Source organism: Anoplopoma fimbria, chromosome 11, assembly GCF_027596085.1.
Source record: "Anoplopoma fimbria isolate UVic2021 breed Golden Eagle Sablefish chromosome 11, Afim_UVic_2022, whole genome shotgun sequence".
Lineage (NCBI taxonomy): Eukaryota > Metazoa > Chordata > Actinopteri > Perciformes > Anoplopomatidae > Anoplopoma > Anoplopoma fimbria.
Window position 1 is genome coordinate 1,076,377 of NC_072459.1, and position 19,734 is coordinate 1,096,110.

At 42.8% G+C, this 19,734-nt stretch overlaps 1 protein-coding gene across 1 annotated transcript; it reads left to right on the top strand.

The window, feature by feature from the left end:
* Positions 1 to 338: 338 nt before the first annotated feature.
* Positions 339 to 19,283, top strand: pitpnc1a (phosphatidylinositol transfer protein cytoplasmic 1a). Its single transcript, XM_054607201.1, has 9 exons — positions 339 to 491; positions 6,014 to 6,183; positions 8,667 to 8,755; positions 9,874 to 9,881; positions 12,379 to 12,450; positions 13,716 to 13,811; positions 15,179 to 15,334; positions 16,400 to 16,463; positions 18,130 to 19,283. The coding sequence occupies exons 1-9, from the start codon at positions 339 to 341 to the stop codon at positions 18,438 to 18,440; spliced, it is 1,119 nt and encodes a 372-aa protein (XP_054463176.1). The 3' UTR covers positions 18,441 to 19,283.
* The last annotated feature ends 451 nt before the right edge of the window (positions 19,284 to 19,734 follow it).

Here is a 19,734-nt window from a genome sequence, read left to right on the forward strand (position 1 = left end):
CACACTCGCTGCCAGATTGTTCGCCGCATTCATGCCAGACCTTCCAGCAATTTCCCGTGGACTGATTTCCCGTTGCCGACCCTGCCTGTCTGGACTTCCCTGCCTTGCCTGTGCCCCGGTCAACGACTCAGCCTTCTGTCCCCGACCACGAGATTAGCCTCCGCTTCCTCTGGTTTCCGTCTGCCTGATCCCCTGCCTGTTTCCCACTGTGAGTCTGACCCTGCCTGTCTGTCTGCTGTGTGCTCAGCTTTGAATAAAGCTCCAGAACTTTATCTGTCTCCTGGTCGTTCTGCTTTTGGGTCCACACCACATCCGTGACGGTACGATCTGGCCTCGACATGGACCCAGTGTTCGACACCTCGTCACAGGCCCGGTTCGGGTTCATCGAACAGGCGCTCCACAGACGCGAGACCCAGGTTGTCACCAACACCGCTGACGTTCGCCACGCCCTGGCGAGCAGCAACCAGGCCTGGACTGCCCTGTTTAACCAGGTTCAGCAGCTCACGACAGCCATTTCACAGACCTTCGCTCAGCCTGTCCCTAAGCTTGTCTCGCCAGCTTTCCGGCCGACGCCTGTCCGGTCGGCGTTCTGGCCGGCTCCTGACCCTTCGCCGTTCTGGCCGGCTCCTGACTCGTCGGCGTCCCGGCCGGTTCCTGTCCCCGGCGTTCCTGCCGACTCCTGACCCGTCGGCTTTCCTGCCGACTCCTGCACCTTTCCCCGACTCCTGTCGGCGCCCCGGCCGACTCCTGCACCGCCCGTCCTGTCGGCGCCACGGCCGACTCCAGTCCCGTCCCGGCTGGCTGGTTTGCAGCGTCCACCTGCTTCCGCCGGGTCGCAGCTTCCCCCTGCTCCTGTTCCCGCCTTGCCGCCAGAGCCCCAGGTCCGAGAGCCCCAGTCTCCAGAGCCTCTCGCCCGACCTCCAGAGAGGATCTGCCTGCCTCGACAGACCCTCGCCCGACCTCCAGAGAGGAGGCCCCTCGGCCTGGTCGTCTTCGTGGCTGACCCCCAGAGAGGTCCTGTCGTCCTCCAGTTCGCCCCCCCCCTAGAGGGGTTCTGCCTGTCCGCCTTGGTTGTCCTCCTGTTCGCCCCCTCCAGAGGGGTTCTGCATCTCCGCCTTGCCTCAGCCTTCAAGGATTCTGACTCTGCGGCCTCGGAGGAGTTCTTTGTGCTGATCAGATCTGTGACTGGAAACAGTGATGCCAGACGAACCGTTAGTTTTATGATCCGTTGCACCGCTACACACAATCCTAAAATGGACATCAAACTGCAGAAGCCATTTATCTGAACAGGAGCTCAGTCATGTATCCAAGAATACAGAGAGCTTTAAGCAGTAATTAATCTGTCTGTGGTTACATTTTAATTACATGTATGCATTGTGCCTCGTCTTTTCTAATAAGAGGAAGTGTGTGTGTTCTGTCAGGATTCTTATCTTACACTCCCACTAACACTCTCCTTGGCTGCAGCACAATGACAGCTCCCCACCACCTGCTGTTGTGTTAGAACAGAGAGGCTCAGTCTGATCACAGAATAGTTTGAAGGCTTTCATCTTTAAATAGTATTTTACTTTTCATACATGCGTATTAAGCCATGGCAACTCGGCTGCATGTTTTTGTTCTAAGCAGCATGTTTCGTTAATGCGCTGTAGTTAGTTTTCTTTTTGCATTCCCTGGGGAAAATACTCTCAATTTCCAAAGAACAGGAAGTCTTTCATTAACTCCTGTGTTTGGGACTACATTTAAATATAACCAGGACATTGCTGCCATTACCTTGAACCGATATTGTCATGTGATAATGTTGAATTAATCTGCTTGTTAAAGTAAAAGTTTTACATTTTTGGAAATGTTCTTATTTGCCTCTGGTTCTCCTGGCTGCACAGAGGGGCGCTTGGATTCGTTCATGATTGTTTTATACTTGTGTGTGTGTGTGTGTGTGTAGTCGTCTCCGGTTTGCACCATTATCACATTTGCCCTTTTGAATATAAGGCGACGGCTAAGCTGCTTAGCTTAGCTTAGCACAAAGACAAGAACCTGGGAAACAGCTAGCCTTGCTCTGTCCAAGCTAGGGCTGCAACTAACGATTATTTTCATTGTCGATTAACCTGTTGATTACATTCTTGATTAATCATTCAGTTATTTGGTCATTTGAAAATGTTGATCAGTGTTTCCAAAAGCCAAAAAATGACATCTTCAAATGTCTCATTTTGTCCAAAACTCAAAGATGATCAGTTTACTGTCATAGAGGGCTAAAGAAACAAATACATATCTACAGTTAGGAGCGGGAATCAGAGAATTTTCACTTGTTTTTTTTTTATAAAAAAATTGACTTTAACCAATATATCGATCCTGAAAATAGTTGCCAATTAATTTAATAGTTAACAGCTAATCGATTGATCGTTGCAGCTCTACTCCAAATGAAAACAAAATCTGTTTGAATAATCAATCCAAAAACTATAGTGTTAAAACGACAATTCATTATTTGATGGTGGGTTATGTCTCTGACTATTTCGGGGCTTTTTTGCAGTAATGGTGAATTGTCATTTTTGCTCTCCAGTTTTTGTATAAGATTAAACATTTGAGGTGTTAAAAAAAAAAACCTGTTTCTATTCTTTGTGCTGAGCTAAGCTAACGGACTGCTGGCTGATATGAAAACGGGAGTTTCACGAAGGGATTGAAAGAAAGGAAGTAGAGACCGACAACAAGATGGTATTTTTCTTGGGTCAGCTCGTCCTCTGAAAAATGGTCTTTTAGCGCTCAACCTCCAGTAACAACGGGCAGCAGAGTAAATGTTCCTGAGGACAACAGAGGACTGAGTGCTAAAAGTGACTGAACAGGGTGAAGATAAAAAAATAAGAAAGAAAATTGACTGCGTAAATAAATCAAACGACACCCGCGCCTACGACGGAACATCTTTTCTCCTTGCTGTCAGCCCTTGAACCTGCCCAATGGAAATAAAAACAGTATTAAAAAAAACAGATTATTCATGGCCACTCTAGCCTGAGCAAGGACCACTTCTGCCTCCTAGTCATTAGAGCAAGATTTCCAAAGACAACAATGAAAGCAGCCTCTCATTCATCAGTGGCAGCCGTCAGGTAGACGGCACACCGGGGCTGAGAACAATGGCAGGTAGGAAGGACATCATGACAGCTGAGCCCTGAATGAGCCAAGGGAAACATGAAAGATGGTGCTTAATGTTAATAAGCTGCTGGCGGCCATCAGAGTGGCGTTCAGCGGGCCCCTCGAGTGGGCGTTCTGCCTCCATGCTTTTCATCTCGCAGGGAGATTTATGTGTCCCGTTCAACCACCTCTCATCTTTGTTTGGCCCAAACAGGAAATGTAATCATTGATTTGTATGACAACCTTCATCCTGTCTGAATGTCATCAACTCCTTCAGTCTACATCGTAATGACACTCACATTATAAATTAAATACAGATTAAATATGCAACAAACTACAGTGTTGTTAATAATACGGCAATTACTTCGCCTTTGAATAGAAAATCTCTCTTTTGTAAACACAGTGACAAAGATGTGAAGAAGTTGATTTGGATGAATAACCGTTTTCTATGAAACTATATGTCCCTGCTGGTTAATTTCACCTTGTGACAGCCATTCAGGCCGTAAACACAACATCAACATATTATCACTCTATAATATATTTTGGGTCACTCTCTTTTTATTTTATTGTTTCCCCTAACTCCTTCCCATATCTGGCTCTTTAGCTGCTAAATGCTCCACAATATTCTGCTTCCTCTGTAAATCACTACAGTGAGACTTAAACAGTAAAGTTAAGGCCCAAAAAAACAAAACATTGAGTTAAAGTGGCCCTATTATGCTTTTTCCACTTTTTCCCTCTCCTTTAGTGTGTTTTTATGAGGTCATAATGTAACTGTATGAGGTCAAAATGTAACTTTATGAGGTCACAATGTAACTTTATGAGGTCATAATGTTACGGAAGTGACGTTAAACTCCTTCCGGCTAGTTTGGCCCTCAAACAACAAAAGAGAGAGACGGAGCTGAAGCTCTGGAGGAAGAGTTTTTTTTTTAAGTGTGAAACGTTGACCAATCACAACAGAGTGGGCTATCTGACCAATCAGAGCTAGAGGACAGAAAGATGTGTAAAAACAAGGAGGATTATGGGCATTAACGCATGTAAATATGTTGGAACTGGAGATAAAAATATGCACCCGGAATATAGCATAATAGGGCCTGTTTAAGTGATGCTGGAACACTTCATACACAATTCACGATCAGGAGATAGTTCTCTGGGTTCAAACCCCTTTCACGTACAGACAATCATTGGATCCATTAGTAACAGTAGTATCGATTTGAGCCTCTTTTCTTCCCTATTGTTGTTTTGTGTGCACAAATCACTCACTGCCACTGTGCCTTGTGTGTGTGTGTGTGTGTGTGTGTGTGTGTGTGTGTGTGTGTGTGTGTGTGTGTGTGTGTGTGTGTGTGTGTGTGTGTGTGTGTGTGTGTGTGTGTGTGTGTGTTATGTGTTTGTGTGTGACTAAAAACAGAATCCTCCTGCAGCGGAAAAATGATGCCAGAGTCCAACAGCTGTTCATTCAGAAACACACGGCCATCAACATTCCAGCTGGGAATACTCTGCCTCGGCCCCTTTGCTTTCTCTCCCGTGGTCGGGCGATGGAAACATTTGGCATTGTGATATAAGAAGCTATACCCGGAGCTTGGTTACTGGTGCACATTCACTTTGCCCGTTTTCCACGACACTATCAAATGTCTCTTCACTCCATTCCATGCTTTTTGTGGCTGGATGTGGAGTCACAAGTCAACATCCCAGGAAGTCCTTGTCCTTTTTTTTCCATTAGCTTAACACAGCTTTCATTGGTTGGCTCTGTTTGTGTGTGTGTGTGTGTGTGTGACCGTGGAGTCCTACATGACCTCTTGGCATTCCAGCAGAGTGGCATAAGTCACCATCAAGGCCGTATCGATTTCCACCCGGCCCGGAAATAGGCCTACGAGCAGTCGGAAATCTCCGATGCTTGTCGTTTCCCAAATGTATGGAAAATATTTGCAGTGTGACGAACCTGTCAGTCCAAGAGACCAGGAGGGACATCGTCTTTGGGCCAAGTGGGTCGTTCAGTGATGAGTGAAAGACGTGGGTGTTGACTAATGTGCCACAAGGGGCCGTGGTATCGGGTCACCTCCCTGGCTGCTGCTACTGCTTGGTTCTGACCCGATACGAGGCCTTTGTCCAATGCTGCAGACAGCCCATAATACCTCAGCTCTCTTTCCAGTTGATATTATTTATTTTATTTAATGAATCCAACTCAATTTAACCCAGATTAAAAAAATAAAATAATGATTTCACCTAAATATTCATTGAATATAAATACATTTCACATAGATAATTAATAAATATGAATTAATTCCACCTAAATATTCATTGAATATAAATACATTTCAGCCAAATATTTAGTAAATATAAATACATTTCCACCAGTTATCTAGTAACTTGATTGTATTCTTAGTAAATATAAATCATTTGGATTTACTTCATATTTTTGGCCTACATAACTCATCATTTAGCATGCTGTTACTAAATCCAACACATTTGAACTGTTGCTTTTATTATCATTTACATATTTTTTTTTGTTTAGATTTAATAAATGTATTCAATACTTTTTACTCAAAATTTCAGAAATTAAAGATTCATCAATTATATTAAGTGTCACTTTGTTGCCTTTCATTTTTTTAAGTAACCAGTGGTCAAATGTTTTAGGGTGTATGCTGAATGTCCCCAGGTGTCAGGTGATAGCAGTAATCCTGGTATTTTCCCTTCTGTGTTTATTTTTATGGCTGCTTTAAAAGTCAGTTGTTGGCCTTCAAGCAAAGAGCACATTGTTCCCATTCAAAGTTCGCTCATCACAATAGAACTCCAGATGAGTATAAGGAAAGTCTGTTGCTATAACAATGTTGATTTGTCAGCATGCATTTAATTGTCTAAATTTAATAAAACATCCATCTAATATCAACCTTCTCTGTTTGTTTGTCTCCTGTCTGTGTTTCAGTACCGGATCGGCCAGCTGTACATGATCAGTAAACACAGTCATGAACAAAGTGAACGTGGGGAGGGGGTGGAGGTGGTCCAGAACGAGCCGTATGAGGACCCCGAGCACGGATCAGGCCAGTTCACCGAGAAACGAATCTACCTCAACAAGTGAGTGTCTTCCTCTGGCCTTGTGACGTTTGTTCAATATTAATAAATAAAAATATTAACAATGTGTATAAATGTGGTTTAATACTACATTGATCCCAAAAGAGAAACCTGTCTTTGATTGTGTAGCTCCAGAGAAATGTAGACTGTATATATATATATATTTATTTATTTAAATATATATATTTATTTTATTATATATATATATATATTTAAATATATATATATATTTATTTAAATATTTATTTATTTATATATATATATATTTAAATAAATAAATATTGCATCTGACATTAATGATCCTCAGTATTCTATCACAGGTATCAAGACATAGATTAGTCATTGCTCAGATATCTTATGATGTGTTCATGTAAACATCTGTCTTATTCAAATAGCTGAGTATGTATAGTCACATATAGGACATGGTTATCTCATAAAATGCTTATGTTAGGTATCATAAGGCTTTGCAAGCTGCACTAAGCGTTGCTGTTGTGTTTCAGGAATAAGAAAGGGGACCATGTAGTTAGGTGTTCCTTTTCATCTCTCTCCAAGCCCATTTTCCGTTTCTTTGTTAAACTTGATAAGCGTGAAATTGATTATTTCATTTTCTGTTATCTGGATTGCAATTGAATTCTCTGTGTGCAGTCTGAAGTTTGGCCTCCTCATTCTCATTTTTGAATTTTCTCTGAATATAAACCGTCATGACACACCTGCATCAATTTTGCTGTACAGCATTACAGCAGTAAAACAAATAGTATGTAGGACGCTTGGACTTTTTATTGAGTACACTGATGAGACGAATCCAGGTGAAAGTCTGGTTCAGTACTTCATTGATTTCCCTTATTAGATCTGTAACGATTGCAAAGGATGAGAAGTAAACAAACTAAATGGATGAGAATGGAAGGAAGACATTTAAATCTTTTAACTAACTGAAAGAGAAACCTGCAAGTTGAGATGAAATGACAAGTCCACATTGATCAGAATCAAATGGGTCACTCATTCCCAAAAGTAAGACAATGAGACAGAGAAGAGAGAGCCACATGGAGACAACCAAAGCGAGAGGCAGAGAGGGGAAGGTTTGGTGTAAGTGGGCCTTCGGGAAATGTGAAGTGTCATTGACAAACTCCGAGGACAGGAAGATTTAGTGTCGTGTGTGTGTGTGTGTGTGTGTGTGTGTGTGTGTGTGTGTGTGTGTGTGTGTGTGTGTGTGTGTGTGTGTGTGTGTGTGTGTGTGTGTGTGTGTGTGTGTGTGTGTGTGTGTGTGTGTGTGTGTGTGGGCAGAGTGAGATAAGGTCAGTGTAAGTGATGGATAATTTGAGCATTCACTGTCGGACGCCGCGCCTGCCTCCCTCCACCCACAGACCACCTGTTACCACGTTATAGCTGCTGTGTGCTGCTGTGTGTGTGTGTGTGTGTGTGTGTGTGTGTGTGTGTGTGTGTGTGTGCGTGTGTGTGTGTGTGTGTGTGTGTGTGTGTGCGTGTGCGTGTGCGTGTGTGTGTGTGCGTGTGTGTGCGTGTGTGTGTGTGTGTGTGTGTGTGTGTGTGCGTGTGCGTGTGCGTGTGTGTGTGTGTGTGTGTGTGTGCGTGTGTGTGTGTGTGTGTGTGTGTGTGTGTGTGTGTGTGTGTGTGTGTGTGTGTGTGTGTGTGTGTGTGTGCGTGTGTGTGCGTGTGTGTGTGTGTGTGTGTGTGTCTTGTTGTTGAGGCAGTGTGAGGACATGTGACCAGTCTGCTGTGTCTGCACACATTGGAGGGAGACCAGAGGGAAGCGTCCGTCTCGTCCCAACGGTCCATACAGACTCTGTATCAAGCTTAATGTTTGATGTGTGTCCAATTATGGCACTATTTGCCTCGCTTGATTGGCTGAAATTCAGTCTGCAGTAACCTGAACCAGCTGTGGTGGAGTGCAGTGATGTTTCTGAAGGGACTCGATAATGAGACCGGCTGCACTCATTTTTCTTTCTTGCTAATCAGGACTTAATGTTCCATTATTACAGGTATCACTTTTCACCTTTTGAAATTATGCATTTTTTCCAAATATTTGCCTTGGCAATCTCCCTCCAGCTCAGAAAGGTTCGGCCCCTGTTGTTTCTCTTCCCTCGGTAATCATTTGCATTTTGATGGGACGCCCGATAAAATGCAGGTTACTTGGCTGCAACTGTCCGCATACTAGATTCAATTTGTGCCGAGTAATAGCTAGTTCTGTGTTCTCTCTCTGTGCCCCCTCTGAAGGTCCACTGCAGGGTGGAGCTTGTAATCAGTGTAATCAACTTCCCCAGGGGCCATCACGGCTGCTGTATGGCCCCCATGGCTCCACAAACAGCTGGATTCCTGTCATTGCTTTTTCTGGGTGATAGGAATAGAGTGGAGCAACCTTTACAAAGGACTACTTTCCCTCTACAGTCCACAAGCTGTTTCATATCATCAGTCCTCTATACATTTTTCAGTGTACACTTTCCAAATACATCTGCTCTTCCTGTGTGTTTCAGCAAGCTGCCCAGCTGGGCCAGAGCAGTGGTCCCCAAAATCTTCTATGTCACGGAGAAGGCTTGGAACTATTACCCTTACACTATCACAGGTAATACTTTAATTATTAATTACACATCCTTGTGCTGCAATTGTCTCAGAAGAACACTATATTATGTAACAAATATTAGCATTGGTTTAAAAAGAACTAGGCAACCTGTCCCTTTAAATACAGATTTCTCTCTCCGTAATAGCACGGCTTTCTGCAAGTTTTACGATACGATAAGATAATCCTTTATTAGTCCCGCAGCGGGGACATTTACAGGATTTACAGCAGCATAGAGGACAGTGCAAACAAGAGACGTAAGTAAAAAACAAGTATTATAAATAAATAAGCAGTAAAAACAGTAAAGAATATTAAAAAATATATATTTAATTTTAAAATATTTAAAATATTTAAAAACAAAATAAAAAAATCCACAATAACTAAAATATTATATATACAGACAGAATAACTATTATATTGCACAGTGTATTTATAATGCACAGATTGTTAGTGTTGTGTGGTCTACTGGTTATTAATTATATATATATATTATATAATCAATTAATTACACTAATTTAAAAATAACTAACTAGAACAATGTACACACACATACATTCCCTGCAGCGCTCTACAAACATGGCTTCGTTCACCTGCTAGCAGCCATCATATGGGATCATTTAGAGGGCAAAGGGATATGGAAGCAATATCCATTCCAACACAATGAGCAGAATGCAGGGAGGGGTGGGAGACAGAGGTCAAGAGGGTGATGGAGAAAGAGATGGAGAGAGGAAAGGAAGGTTTTAGTGAAAGATAAGTTTAACATGAACACAAGCGTAACAAAAAATAGTGACAGTTAATACACCATCATCAGTCTGCAGATATGTTGAACTTTTAGTAACTGGAAGCACTGCAGCATGCATAACAACAAGGTCTCCTGTTTGCACAGTATGTCCATAATACCTTCTTTTTTTATGAGACTGTCATAAAAGAATGTGCTCGTCTCAATCGCTGAGACTGAAGTGCTCTTGCTGTGGCGTAATGGTCCTTTGTCCACTTTGAACTAAATAGTTTTTTCTCATCTCTCTCACACTGTTTCATTCCCCCGTTCTCTTCTACCTGTCTGCACCCATCACCCCCCCGTCTCTGCCCATTACACTGATGGCCTCTGATGGGAATATGGTCAGAGTACACGGTGAGTACTATCCATGTGTCTGCACCCATGCACATGTACACACAAAATCATACATACAAAAAAAACCCACTTTGATCCAGAAGCTGACATGTTAATCTTTGTGGTGTAGAGGTTAAAGGGGGGGTTACACTCCCTGAATGCTGATGGCACTGGATGGCAAATGTATGTGACGCTCCAGTCTGCAGCAGGAGTTCATGGGTCTTTGAATCGTGATATAGAAATGTGTTGCAGCAACATCTGTCACACTGTGCACATCTGTAATCCTTCTGACTAAATGATTAGTTTGTGTTTTACATAACAATTAAAAAAGTTACCCAAGAGACAGTAATAATCAACCATTCATCTTCCTCTGCTCATCCGAGTCAGAGTCATGGTGTCGAGTAGTATATATTTAATCCCTCCATCCTGATAAATGGATATATCAGAATATATGACCTCCTCATCATATGCATAAACAAAGACAACCTGTAAAGGGAACTCATTTCAGCCGCTTGTATCTGAAAGGAAGTTGTTTCATTTACTTCTCTAGAGCTCGGGTACATAATGAAGGTTGAAATGTAAATCGAGTCGTAAGAACTTCCCCTTCAGGCCTAGATCGTTCTTCTCTGATTGTTTGATGCAACCCCTTCACTCCTGCTGCACCGATCCTCCTTAAAATATCAACTAATCAAGCTTATATTCCTTTAAAATCATTCAGAAGCCCCAAAGCTCTCCGTGATAAGACTGGTTCATTTACAGCCACTGAGAAAAGAGCACTAATTATTTGCTCTGGGACATTAGAGGAACATTTGCCTGCACACCTTATGTCAGGCATCAAGGAAACATCAATGAGGATGAATAAAATCAGCCGGCCGATCGTCTCCCCTGAGACTGTGCAGATGCATGGAACATCTGGGAGTAGCAGGAGGTCATGGAGGTCGTGAAGTCCGAGAGTGTTGACGAAGAATTAGCAGGAACAACCTTTGGTGGAACAACATGCTGTAGGTGAACAAAGCCACTCACACAATTCAACAATCAGCAATCATCATGATTATGATAATAGCCTCTAACAACACGGACAGTATTTACCGCGTTGATGGTGCTCGTGGGACTGATTAGTCTGGGGAACGGTGTGCCATGATTAGCCGGAGGTGGAGGTGGTGATGGTGCAAAAGATCAGGATAATAATTGGTATGGGCAGTGACAATGACTTTGCTATTAAAATATGTTGTCTTCATGTCATGCTTCCCTCTCTCTGCTCGACACCAACAGGATGACATTTCTGGATTTTAGTGAAATATCGTCATAACTATTTCATGTATGGACAAAGAGGAGCGAGAGCGAGGGGTGTATTTGTTGAGTTCAATTATCAACAATCACATGACTTCAGACTCTTTTCAGCAGTGTCTTTGTGAGACATAGGAGTTTCATCAATCAACTTTTGTAAGAAAAGCTAAAGAAAATGACTGGAATTTAAAAAGGAAAAGCTCAAAGCACCTCTTTGGCAGGAAACCAGTGCATGAACACAACACACACTGCATGAAGTGTGCGGCTGCATCAGTCCATGAAAATGCTGCATACTGTATTATGAGATTATTACTCAATGTGATTCTGTATAAAAGCTTAGCCTTATTATCTGTCTTCCCATGGAGGACGTACGTGTTCATCCTCTGCCTTCCTCTCACACACACATTCACACACACTTTGCTTGTTGTCTGATTCTATGAGCCACAAGGCCAGTGCACCGATTAACTGCACTGCACAGTAATTACAGTAACAATGCCCCCCTGCCTTTGTAAAGATATGTAAATGCTACAGAATTCAAGAAATGGGTATTTAAAGGTGTATTTAATTTTACATAACAAAACGTTTAAATCTCTTCAGCTTGTGTTAACCACTCACATTATTTCAGGCATGTAACCAAAACCTCTTTGACTTCCAGACGACGGAATCTGGAGGTATTAGGACTCTTTAGCTTGTTCTTTCCTTCCTCATCCCTCCTGCTGTCTTAGAACTCCTGTGGCGCACATAAACACACATTCACAAACACACACACACACACACACACACACACACACACACACACACACACACACACACACACACACACACACACACACACACACACACACACCAGCTTGTACATCGGCAGCTTATGTAATCAGTATTATCTGGTCTTATAATAATAGGAAGTGTTATGTTTTAATCTAATGAAACTGCTGTTAAGAGCTGATGAACGGCAGGCAATAAAGTGTGTGTGTGTGTGTGTGTGTGTGTGTGTGTGTGTGTGTGTGTGTGTGTGTGTGTGTGTGTGTGTGTGTGTGTGTGTGTGTGTGTGTGTGTGTGTGTGTGTGTGTGTGTGGTGCTGCAGTAAATCTACACAGTGAGAGAATAATCATTATCACAACACAGACGTAAAGACACACAGTAACTCTCACACCTCATCCTTTGGGATTCGATCTGGTCCAAACCTAAGCATCACATTCTCACTCACTTTTGTCTTTTCTTTCCTCTCCAGTGCTCCTTCCTGCCCAAGTTTTCCATCCACATAGAGACCAAATACGAGGACAACAAAGGGAGCAACGATAAGGTGAGTGGAGCTCAGAGTGTGGTGTGGTTGGATCGTATCATGTGGGAAGATCTGAAGAAAGCAAAAAGGATCTCAGCGTGGCTTTTCAACAGAACCTCCTGTCTCGTACATTTCCCATTCCCCTGTTGCATCAGTCCAACTATTTTATTGACTCTTTCCCCCCATCTTCTTGCTTCAAAGCCTCCAAGTCTGAGCGGTGAACTCTCGTTGTCAGAAGGAGACAGCATCATTGTGAGGTTTTGCTGATGATTAAGGTTCCTCTGGTGAAAGATGTGAAGAGGTTTAGCACTCAGTCTACTGTGTTCTCAGTCCTGTAGAACCTTTGGACATTTATGAGACTACATTTATGAAGTTATAACAGTCAGATGCAGGTCCGTCAGAACATCAATAGTAAAACATAAAGAAGTCATAAACAATCTATTGCCTGCTAAGATTCTGTAGATACATAACAATGAAGAGCTTAAAGTCAAAGACATCACAGAACCATCCCATCATTTCAGTTTAATGTAATGATGCTTTTAATCGTTTTTTGTTGAATCTTAATTGTTGTTAAAAGCACATAGCTTGACTTCAGACATTGGTAGAAGTAGGGGCAATACTGCCTCCATCCATCATGTGGCTGAAAACAAAAGGTTGCAGCTCCACCTAGTGGCGGCTCGGTGGAGTTGCAAACCCCAGTATGGTTCAACAGACGCTCATGATTTCACATTTGAAGCTGATCGTAACAAGTGGAGGTGTTTCAGAAGTGTTCTGCTCCTCCCGCGCTCAAGTTCACACCTCCTGCCGACGCCTCCACCCTTTGTGCAGTCTGTTCTTCTTTTCTTCCTCTGTTCTTTCTTCTCCCCCTCGTCTCTTTGCATAAGCGTATCATCCCTCTCACCACTACACCTGTATGAACGTTTATGAAAGTGAGATCACCTCTCTGTGACACAGCAGCGGTGGAATGGTCTGAAAGGAGCAGATAGCTGGACGACATTGCTTTAGTGTTCCTGTGTGATTCAGACACAGGAGTGAGTCACATTCATCCGCTCTGTTTAGTGTGTTAAAGCCAGGAGGAAGGACACCTGTGCTTTGTGCTTTTAAGACCAACAAGGTATTATGTTATTGCCTTTGAACCTCTGCTTTCCTGTGAAATATGAAATGTTCTTTTCCCCTTTCTGTACATAAGTGTGTGAAGCACAAAGAGACAGAGGACATCACAGCGTATATCAAGCCCTCCTCATGTAAACGTCCTCCTCACACATTGATCTTTTCCTGTTCCTCAGATCTTTTGCAGCGAGAGCAGAGACGAGGAGACGGAGGTGTGTTTCGTGGACATCGTCTACGATGAGATCCCAGAGCGCCACTACAAGGAGTCAGAGGTGAGGGGGGGTCAAGTCAGTGACCTCATGATACAAATACATATGTTGTATGAGTGTGGAGGAGCACAGAGATAATGATTACACACACACAAAGACAGAGGAAGGAGGATCAAAGAAGTCCACCAATGAGAAATGAAAAGAAGACATGGTGTGTGAGCAGATGGAGAGAATGGAGTCTCATCTTTCTCTTGACCACCAGCTGGCCGTCTTCAGAGTGATGGAAATGCATGTTTATGTGAGGGGGAGGTGTGTGTGAGTGTGTGTGTGTGTGTGTGTGTGTGTGTGTGTGTGTGTGTGTGTGTGTGTGTGTGTGTGTGTGTGTGTGTGTGTGTGTGTGTGTTGTGTGTGTGTGTGTGGTGTGTGTGTGGTCATAAAAAGCTGAGCTATTAATAATCACGAGGGGCCATGATGTCACTGCATCGGTGTTTTATTATTGACCACACACACACACACACACACACACACACACACACACACACACACACACACACACACACACACACACACACACACACACACACACACACACACACACACACACATACATACCTCCCACCAGGCTTTATGGTATTCTGCTTTCATCCTCTCACGGCTATAAATAGCACAGAGATGCTGTCCAGGGCTAAAAGTGGATGTCACATGACCAATGTAAATATCATTTGATTTTAAAGACGGATGTTTTTTGCACCACATAGTTTACTGTTTCATTAATAAAGTCAGACACCTCAGAAGCATCAATGAACTAAAAGCAAGTGTGATGTTTTTTACATGCTGGACTCAGACTCCACAGAGTTTTCTTATCCATATTACATCTAAGAGATAAAAGACAACGGTCACAGACATACTTGTTTCATACTTATTCTACAGCCTGTTAGCTTAGCTTAGCACAAACACTGGTAACAAGTGGAAACAGCTAGCCTGGCTTTGTCTAATAGTACAAAGACCTGCTACCCAGCACCTCTAACATGTGACATTGTTTGATTCATCTGTACAAAAACTGAATGTTTCAGTATATCAGTTATCTTTTTAAAGGTCTGCAACTGAACGTATGGCAGTCATACAAATGCAACAGGCTTTATCCACCTCAGTGTTCTCACAGCCGGGCTGATAGAGTTGTGTATCACCCCCACACACTGTCACAGTCTGACACGTGACCCCAAGACAAATGAGACGACAGAATAATGAGTCCATAGGGAGCAGTGATTAATGCATGTTACGCTTGTGATTAGGGACTCCCACTCATAATGACTGCTGGGGATCAGGTTCTCTGGGCGGGGAGGATACATGATGGGAAACAGCATTTTAATAAGGTACAGGTTTGTTCTGCTCTTACCTTTTCTCTAAACCGGTTTCTCATGATCTTGCAGGACCTGCATTACTTTAAGTCTAAGAAGACCAGCCGAGGCCTCCTGCAGGAAGGATGGATCAACAGCCATGAGCCCATCATGTGCTCCTACAAACTGGTCACAGTCAAGTTTGAAGTCTGGGGCCTGCAGACGCGTGTGGAGCAGTTTGTACACAAGGTCGGGATAAAAAGAAATACCAGTGGAACTGTTTGACCCGTGCAGATCAGTGTCAGAGCTTAAGGCGTTTCTTTTTCTGATCTGAAAACATGTGACACACCAGCAGCTGGCCATGAACCAAATCAGATGTTCCGTTTTTAACCTTCTACAATGTCGGCCCTGTTCCCGTCCTACAGATATATATATATATATATATATATATATACATATATATATATATATATATATATATATACATATATATTCCCCTGCACCGCCTCCCTTTACATCAGCTGCACAGTTTAAACTCCACAGCTCTTATTTCCCAAAATGCATTTGGCCTCACCCTCTGCAGCATCAGTCCCCGGGGTGAACCATCGCTGTGCTCTCCTTGCCCGAAGCGCACACACACACACACACACACACACACACACACACACACACACACACACACACACACACACACACACACACACACACACACACAGTCAGGGCCATTATTCACATGGTAACACCGGGAGTGACTCATATTAATCACCCCCCCCCAGGGGTGAACGGAAACATTTAGAATCATGGAAATGTTCTTAAATCCTTAACGACCTTCAGAGTTAACGCGTTGTGATTCACATCCTCTTTATCTCTCCTCCTCTGTGATCCTGCTTCCTCTTTCTCTTCCTCTTTCTCTTCCTCTTTCTCTTCCTCTTTCTCTCTCTCTCTCTCCCTCTTTCACTCTCTTTCTTCTCTCTTTCTCTCTCTCTTTCTCTTTTCTCTTCTCTTTCTCTCTTTCTCTTTCTCTTCCTCTTTCTCTTCCTCTTCCTCTTTCTCTCCCTCTTTCACTCTCTTTCTCTCTCTCTCTCTTTCTCTCTTTCTCTTTCTCTCTCTTTCTCTTCCTCTTTCTCTTCCTCTTTCTCTTCTCTTTCTCTTCTCTCTTTCTCTCTTCTCTTTCTCTTCCTCTTTCTCTTCCTCTTTCTCTTCCTCTTTCACTCTCTTTCTCTCTCTCTCTTCCTCTTTCTCTCTCTTTCTCTCTCTCTTTCACTCTTTCTCTCTCTCTTCCTCTTTCCTTTCTCTTTCTCTCTTTCTGCTCAGGTGATTCGAGATGTCCTGCTGTTAGGACACAGGCAGGCCTTTGCCTGGGTGGATGAGTGGATTGGTGAGTTTGTTAGAGAGGTGGGTTAGTTTAGTGTTCAGACTCTGACTCACCTCAAGATTGTCGTCAGAAGTCAGAGAATATGTCTTTTATAGCAAGGCCATTTTTATGTTGTGAAACATCTTTGAGTTCACTGAAAAGCACGAACAAATGGGATGTTTTGCCTTTTGATTATCAGAAACTCAGCGGTTTGCCCATGTGTCTCATAGCTACCAATATTCTTCATACAGTATTCTCTTGTTGTTGGCTTTAAACATTTATAAAGATGACAATCTCTCTGAATGGAGAGAGAACTCTGTAATCCTTTGTGCCGTTGTTGAGCGTTTCATCCGTCACAGATAACGACATGGTGGTGCATTTATGTTTATTTATGTCAGAGATCCAGTGAGCACTGTCTTCATTTGCGACTTTATAGAATTACAGCTTTGGAGCGGTTCCTGTTGCTGAATCATGTTGTTTTTGTATTTATTTCATCTTCTAAAATAACGGTGCTGTCTAATTTGATTTGAGTTTTTCATTTTGATTGAAAGGTCACAGAACTGATCTTTTCATCTCCTCTACTTCATGATTCATTTCCCGCCTCTTCTGAGACGTTCTTATTTAATCTGCTTTAAACCACTGTGCTACAGGCAACCCATCATAACAGTGTAGATTATTATCTTCGTACAAATGTTCAGCCATATGTTGGTTTTTGAACAACCTTCTCTGATCGTATTAGTCACAGCTGTTTGATGCTGTGCAGCTTTTTGTTTGAAGGATCTCTGGTCTGATGTGGGTTTAAATGAGATGTCAGAATAATCGTGTCTTTGATACGTTTGGACTGAACAGAAAGCTAAAGTTTGCATTCTTACTATTAATAACACTTAGTGCTGCAAAAGCTGAATGTTTTGACCATTAATCCATTACTTATAACTAAATCTTTCAACCACTCTGCCTGCATGCTGACTCAGTTTCAAACACCTTGCAGCACATTGTGTCGTTTTTAAAACTGACCGTGCAGCTTTGTGGATATTGGAAATATATTTATAAAGAACAGCAACACACCAGTTTGTTTTTTTACCTCTCCAACCCAAATATGATAAATAAAGGTTCCCCTGGTTTGGAATCACTGCTCTTCCTCCTACGACCTGTTCTAAGAATAGACATTGATAAACAAGCATATCGAGTCATATCATCAAATAAACATATTTCCATGTTACTGTCAGTATGGTGGACAATTGTCCGAAAAATCCTAAAACAAACTTAAATCAAAGGAGCACTGATGCATCATGGGGTTTGTGGCAAAAATAGGTTATTGTCCAAACAGAATTCTGTGTTTCTGATGATTTATTTGGTCAAACAAACAAAAGAACAAAGGAAACTATAGAAAAACTATCTTAATATATCAAACAATCTACCCTAAACAAGCAAACATGTAGAATAATTAAACGATATTACTTATGCATAAAATAACTAAATACTAACACCCTATAAATAGCTCCTACAGTCAGTTTTCCTTTTCCTGCTTCCTCATTTCTTTACATGGAACAGATATAACAATAGTTGGACTGTTAGTAAAGTACGACCATGTCCAACGTCCATTCATTCCATGTCAATCATTAGACCCTCCTCACAGCGTCCCCCTGTAGACCCCCGTCCCTCTTCTGACGCGTGTCCTCCCTCCCCACAGACATGACCATGGAGGAGGTCAGAGAGTACGAGCGAGCCACACAAGAGGCCACCAACCTGAAGATCGGAACCTTCCCCCCCGCCATCTCCATCTCAGAGACCCCCCTACCGTCCAGCGCCCACAGCGGCCCCAGCAGCGCCCCGTCCACTCCGCTCTCCACGGAGGCCCCCGAGTTCCTGTCGGTGCCGAAGGAGCGCCCCAGGAAGAAGTCCGCTCCGGAGACCTTGACCCTGCCGGATCCGGGTCGGAGGGATTCCCTCTTCAAACTGCCCAGCTTTTTCTCCTGGAACTCCAGTCCGCAGCCAGAATGAGAGCGGGGCCTCGCCACTGGTGATCGAACGCCCTTTGACCTTCTGGATCAGTGGAGTGATGGCTGCCCAGCTCGTCCCACAATGCCCCCTCAGCCGGAGGAAGTGAAGGAGACTTTTCACGGTCCTGGAGATTCCAAGCCCCCTCAGCAGACTCGCCGGTGTCTCAGAAAAAGCCAACAGGTCCAGACAGGCGGCCTGATGTCCAAAGCTAAAAGTCCTGTGAGGTGTAAAGGTTTAGTCCCATTGAGAGTCCAACAAAAGCAGCTGGAGGCTCCTCCCTCTTCTTTCAGACAGACAGCGTCACGCTTCAGACACTCGTAGTCAGACTGAGAGTAGTCTACATTCCTCAAACGTTTTCATCCCTCACATCATCAGCTTCTATCACCTGTCGACAAGGTGGCAACATTCAGTCACTGCACAAAATATTTACATGTACAGATTATCTGTTCTGCTTTATGCATCGGAGTCTCTGCCTTGTTAACTGGACCTTCTGGTTTGACGTTTCTATTTGTGGTTCAGATTCTCGCCGGCCACTGTATCAGTTGAGTATTCTGTTTTTTCACAGTCAGGTGTAAGGTGATTGTGTATTCTTGTATATATTGTATGATCTATATCTAACCCGTAAAATGTCAGTACTTCAAAAACAAACTCCTCTCCAGTGATGATGCTGCTATGAAACTGTATTTTAAAGAACAGGACTCTCTCTCTTCTTTAAGTGTGTATTAGAGAGAGTTCAGCTACGACTGTAAATGATGCATGATTTTAACTGAATATTAAATGTTCTCTGTTTTGTTTATGAGCTCGGTCTCACTCTTGATGTTGTGTTTTAACTTTGTTTTTACAGACCGGTCATGTGGTTTGCATGTTGTTTTGCTTCTGTATTCATTGTTTGTCATACTGTTGATGGGTTTTGTATTCAGTCAATTTAATAAAAATTCAATCCTGATATATCCATAATTGCGTGAGAAGTCTTTACCTCGTTCCTCAGGTTCTCATTGCAACAATTCATCCTCAACTAAAGAGTTCAGACATCCTCATTCAGGACAGAAGTTTAATGCAACTGAAAAAAACAAGTATATGTGAGAACACTTATGCAACATTAGGAGAAAGGATGTCATCATTTTCTAGAGCACAGCCACACAATGCATTGAGGAAGTGTATTTGCAATAAGCAATCTGGATGTATTTCTCCTGAAACATGAAGCATCTTGGATCCATAAACTGAAAACATAAACTTAGATGTTTCGACTTATAGGTTAAGTGCAACTGTTGTTATTTAGTTTCTATATAATTTT